This window comes from Neltuma alba, unplaced genomic scaffold, assembly GCF_004799145.2.
Source record: "Neltuma alba isolate B1F8T4 unplaced genomic scaffold, ASM479914v2 tig00004598_pilon, whole genome shotgun sequence".
Classification (NCBI taxonomy): Eukaryota; Viridiplantae; Streptophyta; class Magnoliopsida; order Fabales; family Fabaceae; genus Neltuma; species Neltuma alba.
Genome location: NW_021633781.1, coordinates 55421 through 61765, shown reverse-complemented (window position 1 = coordinate 61765; position 6345 = coordinate 55421). Strand labels below are relative to the sequence as shown.

Genomic DNA, 6345 nt, shown 5'->3' with positions numbered 1-6345 from the left:
ATACCGTCTCAGGGCCTTGCTTAACTTGGCATTACATTATACTTATACGCTTGATACGATCTTCTAAGCTCAATAATGGAACCAACCTGGACAAAATAAATCAAGGGCTACTCAGTGACTGCAGAACAAAGTTAGGAAATTTCTAAAGCATTTAAGTTGATGAAAATTCTAGAACATTTTCCCATAAAAAATAACACTTGAAGCTAGCTCCACATTTTTCACTAAGAGTTGAACTAATACCACCAGTAATCGATGGAAATGACTAATATATCAGGTCTATTTAATGTTCATAAGTTCATATTGCACAAAGCATTTCAAACTTGAATTAAAAATGCTCAAGTGAATTCCTTGTCATAATTGTGAGGATATTGCACTTACAATAATCAAGACTGATGTAAACCCAATTGCAAATCCAGCATTAGTGCGCGTAAATAATGATCAAGAATACTTGATGTAGTCGCCAGTACACTTAACAGCAGCCCCCCTGCAAAGTTCAACAGGCAATGATACAATACAGTATTTTAAAAAGAACGATATCAATAATTGGGATTGATGTTGACAAAAGATTAAAACAGTCAATCACCGAAAACGACCCCAGAATCGTGTGGATGCCTGAACTTTCGAAAGGTATTCTATTGTAGCCTTCCCAGGCTTTATGTTAGGTATCCTGGCACCCATCTTATTCAGGTAATCAGCAATTTCCTTGGGCAAGTTGGCCTGGAAACAATTAACATCATATATAAGCAATAGCAAAACAGAACAAACAAACTCTTAATATGGCAGTGGCGCAGTAGCAATTTGACTTGTAAATATGAAATGTATAACAACGAGTTTGTATTTAATTTCTTACCCAACACTTATGGGTCCGGGGGTGGGGGGTGGAAAAAAAGGTCATCTTAGCAAACAATAGTAGCAGAGCGAAACTTACAATATCAAATATATTGAACAAGAAGACAAAAAAGGCATAGATGGAGTAGTAAACCCAAGGCTCAGCACCAGCAGATGTATCAGGGTTCAATATGTCCTTGACATGCTCCCAGAAACGTGAACCAAGCAAACTGCACATTAGAATTAGAAGTTACTGTAGAAATCACAACATTGAATCCTCCGCAAGAAAACAGTTTAATTTTATTTTTTTTAAAAACTGTTCATGGAGCTGATGTGACAAACAACAGAAAATCTGTTTCACCTGGCATGCGTGAATAATCTCTTTTTTTTTTGGGGGGGGGATGGGGGCGGGGTATTGGGTGGGATGTGAGGAGTTGATACCACAAGCATAAGGAATCAAGAATCTTTACTACTTTATCAGAAGACTGACCATTGATGAAAACTTGATATACTCAGATTATGTTTAATCAAACTATATTATAGATTATACAAACCTTGCAAGAATACTTGGAAATGCCAAGAGGTAACTGGTGGTAAGAACAGGTTGCATTCCTGACGGATTGATGTTGAAAGGAATATAGGGCTCCACTTCAGTAATTGGGGATTGCTCTCTGTTTCAAATCTCAAGACAATAAATGTCAGCGGTCTACATGACTTCATCAATATCATTGAGCTAAAAATGATCATTTTGAGCTTCAAAGACATGAAAATCGTCTGGCATAATAATTAAGGATTATTTAAGATATGTCCAACAGTCAGTCAATGCGCAAATCAATGGAAGTACAGAATATGAGCAAACGACATTAGATTATCCCGTTTACTCTGGAAGATGTATGGGACAGCCATCACCATAAAAACAGTGAAATAAACTTCTTACAATAGAATGAACATTAGTACTCTAGTAATAACACCTAGACTTTCACCAAGGTTAATAAGGTTCAATTGCCTGTACTAAACAATGCCATTACCTTGCAGCAGAAGCAAGTTTGAAGCCATAATATTGAAGTTTCACTTTCCTGCAACCTTCAGTGACTACAACTGCCCACATAGTGACAATTGTAAATAGACCCAACACTGCAAGTACATAGGGCCACCAGCTAACAGTACTCACTGCAATATCAAAAGGTATGGTTAAGAATATATGGTTTTTTACTTTCCCCAAAACTACCCAAACCAAATTTCAGTCTTGACCAGATTTCATAACAAAATTGCCCTCTTAGATTGGTAAGCCCGTCAATTTAGTTAATAATGTGAAATTTCCTTAAATGATCATATCCTCTCCTTTCATGTCCCTTCTCTATGTGCACGCGCGTGCATATGTATACCTTTATGAGAGATATCCTATTGTCATCATGAAACATTCAATGGGCATACATGTCAAATGAAGTCTAAAAATGTCAAATTTATTAACTATGAGACTGCAGTTAGGATCCATGTGACCAAAAATGTTGTTATTCCAACTTGTTAAAACTTAAGCTTGAGGAGCAGAAGTGGATGAGGGGGATATTGCATTAATTTTCAGAAGCTTTTTTGTGTCCTGTCAAGTACCTGAGAGCTGAGTCAGCATTTTGTGTAACGTCTCCATATAACCCGTCAATATCCCCACACATATAATAAGTGATGAACCTTGACCTGAAGAAGGCATCAACAATCACAATAGAGTAAATCAAACGGTAAAAGCAAACACGCGTTGTATGGTTCGTCTCAAAAATCACCCAGGTATAAAAACTCAGAACCCCCCCCCCCTTTTTTTTGGGGTGTAGCAATGAAGGGGGGAATCCAGCCCAATGGGCAGGTAACTAGACAGTTAAAAAAATTGATATTGAGATGTAGAAGAAATACTTTCTGACCTAGTCAAACACAAACACAAAGATTCAAATAATTCCCGATTTAATCAATATGCATACACATAAAACTATCAGCTGGGTAAAACACAAATTCAACCAAAAGACTGATTATATGCTCATGTACTATAGAAAATAAGTACCTTTTGAATAATATGAAAATATCTAATAGCAATTGCTGGCAGGTCAAAATAAATACCAATAAGAATAATCTACGGCACTCTGATTCAGAGAGTTTCTTGCATGAGCAAATGAACTTGCAAACATATTTTCTATCAAACAAACTTGCATTAACAAGATAATCCTTTTTAAGGAAGTTATGCGGTAAATATTCAACTAGGACAAACGTCACTTGCGCACAAGCATAATTGTACAGAAATTTTACATTTCGAAACTTTTCCACAACTCTAATCATGGATGATGTAGCAACATATTTTGTTTAAAGAATCAATAAGAGTACCAAAGCCGGATTCTGAGATGGTATCACATATCCATGTAATAGTCATTGCACCGCACACCAACAAAAGAGTTGTCACCATCACATGCTTGACCCTTCAAGATAAGAAATTGTAAAAAAATCAAATATCTTTAAACGGACAGGGACTATTTGGAGTCAGAAAGGTTACACCGTTGGTACAAATAAACAAGTTTATAGGCCTGCACAATATAGTTAAAACTAAAGATCCATTTCATAATGTAATGAAGGCCAAGAGACCACAATCTCTACAAATGGATAAGACTATTAAATGACCTTTGATAAGGATGGCATCATACAGCATATGATCCATTTACTATTATGATATCAATTAGTGAGCAGGAAAATTTTTGATACATCAGTTTTCATAGTGAGTAGAATTATTCTTGAAATGGATCCTATGGATCAAAGTACCTTTGACTGGCAGCATAAATTGAATATGGAAGTGAGTAGCAGGCAAGTATTAGAGCTTCCAAAATCGCAAAGCCAAGTGACATCCACCATCTGTAATTTGTATAAGGATTCATTAGTTGATAATCCCAAAATCAAGGACCGTATATAAGATTTCTGAAACGGACAGCAAGTGTTAAGCTCACTGCTAAAATGGATAAGTGGACACACATATAACTCTTTATCTTCTCATGTCCATCTAGACCTTCCTTTCGCAGTTTCACTAGAGAAGGAACCACATGACAGAGAACCTGCACATCATATCACACCTGGTATAAATCTAGTGCACTAAAATTGACATTTGATTGAGAACCCTGGCTCTCTTCACAATGATGCATGATTCAAGATAAAAATAATAATTGAAGAAAAGAAATATTCTTCAGAGATGCTTATATACGATGATTTCACTTATAATTCAGTGATATTGCAAGAATATCAGAATCTAAAATTGCATGCAAGAAAATAGAATAAAACATCAATTGGCCTCCAAAATAACAGAAAGTAAAAAATTTGCCACAAATGTCGGTCTCTAACTCAAACAGTAAAGAAGGTAAACCTGCATAATAATGGATGCTATAATCTGAGGGCTGATTCCAAGCTGGAAAAGAGAAAGTTTGAGCTCAGAGGTGTAGTCACCAAGTTCATCTGCCAGAAGCTACATGAATGATTGCTCACAGGGATAATCTTATAAACCACCTATAATGAATCTAAGATGCTCTTTCTAATAGCACATCAAATTGGAACAGGTTTTCCGTTTTACTTCATAAGTTGCCTCGAGCATGGCATTCACCTCAAACATGTTTAATTTTTTGTCCTAAGCTTTCATTTTCAGTTGTAATTCTTCGGTTACCAATAGTTGGGAAATGAACACCCTTTAACTGCTGATAGATGACTGATGAGCACCAAATGGAATAATTTTTCGTTAAGGCTGTATCAGAAGCAATATATACATGAGTGAAGCTGAGTGATATCTGAATAACTTACCAACAGATCCTGAGACAAAGCTCAGGTAGTCTTGTGGTATCAACCTCCTATCAAATCCAGGTAGAGGAACAAAATAACCAACACGACTGAGTACAATTAGTACAGCAGTCACAAATAACCTCCTCCGTATCTCACTTTTGAAAAATGATTCAGCAATTCCATTCAGGACAGAACTCAAGCGAACAAAATCAAGAAACCTATTTTTATACTTTTTGGATCTCAAGTTTAGGTTTCTGGAGTTACTGGGATCAGGAGACACAAGAAACTCTGCTCCATCACTTTGAGTTGGTGGAACAACTTCCTGACTTGAATGCTGGATATTTGGGGGTTCCACATGCAAATATTCACTTCGACGCTTATCAGAGAAGTTAACATAATGCTTCCGATTTATTCTATCAAACAAGGACCCGTTCAAAAATAGGGATTGCCTTCTTTCAAATGCAGAAACCCCAGTTTTATGGCTCTTTATACAGTAAAATTGGATTTGTTCTGCTTGGCTACCTGCGGTAACAAACAGCTTGCAATGTAGAGCATGTTAACTCATAATTGATCATGCACATTTCTCCGTAGAACAAGCCTATACAATCCTCACTACTTTTAAATATTCTGAGTAGACTGCGGTACTAATTATTAATTCCTTCTCAAATCAAAGAGAGGTTACAATGATTTAGTATGTTCCCAGCATTCACAGCAATATATTTACTGAAATAACATTTTTGATTCAGACAAATAATTCGTGACTCTGGACACTTAAAGCCACGACGTAAAGCAAATAATGAAAATACACGTGCCGCTGACAAATACTTGTTATACTACGAACTTCAACAGCATATGATAGGCGACATATGAGCGTGATGATAAGAATAAATGCGATTATTGACCAGCCTATTCATTCTAGGTGAATACAGTTAAAATAGGATAGAAAATATCGTAAGTCTTATCATGCGGAATCAAGTCGCACTATCAGTGAGAATAAAAATCTCTCACAAGCTTCAAGCCAAAAGACTCGAATTACCTTTTCAAATAGCTTATTTGCTTCCTAAGTTTTCTAGGTAATAAAACACTCTGAAACTAACCTCTAAGTAACTTAGGTTTAGTTCCAGAGCTATGGGGACGGAAGACGTGAGAGCTGAACCAAGTAGCTTCCATGACTGGGCTTCGAATTCACGATGAGTGACGGCCGGAAGTGGCGAGAGCACCGCGGGCCAGTGCTCCGCTTCCCCTTCAAGGCTAGCAGGTGCTCATCCGATTCGCCAAATCCTCCACTTTGCCCGCTGTAATTTCACTCACTGCCCGGCTAATATTACTGGATAATTACCCGCCGCTCGTGCCAAATGAGTGCGTGGCAACGCCTGAGTGGTTGGCGTGAGACGGGTGCCATGGGAGGGCACTGTTTGGGAAATGAGATTGTTTGCTAAAATTTTTATTGGTGAAATTAAATTGTAATAAATGCAATATACATATTTTCATTAAAATCTAAAGATTAAATAATATGATTTTATTTTTGGTTAATACAAACTTTTCTCCTCAAATTTTAACTATAGATTTTGGTTCTTTGAGAGACGTTTAAAACTTAAAGAACTAAAATTAAAATAAAAAAAATTTTGAGATCAGAAATTATATTAATTTTTTTTTATTTTTCAGGCTATGCACACCACACCGACGCTAATTGTAAGGATTTTTCCCCAAAAAAAAAGTTTACTC

General features: G+C 36.5%; 1 protein-coding gene across 1 annotated transcript; it reads right to left on the bottom strand.

The window, feature by feature from the left end:
* Positions 1-6: 6 nt before the first annotated feature.
* LOC114745293 (preprotein translocase subunit SCY2, chloroplastic-like) lies at positions 7-5908 on the bottom strand (the record flags this gene model as incomplete). The annotated part of the gene is given in 15 exon segments (XM_028933446.1): positions 7-26; positions 29-86; positions 379-422; positions 425-484; positions 594-717; positions 929-1058; positions 1383-1499; positions 1857-1998; positions 2437-2520; positions 3193-3284; positions 3622-3711; positions 3829-3908; positions 4214-4302; positions 4642-5142; positions 5718-5908. Coding segments are annotated over 15 exon segments (1704 nt in total), but the record flags the coding sequence as incomplete, so codon positions are not given.
* Positions 5909-6345: the final 437 nt, after the last annotated feature.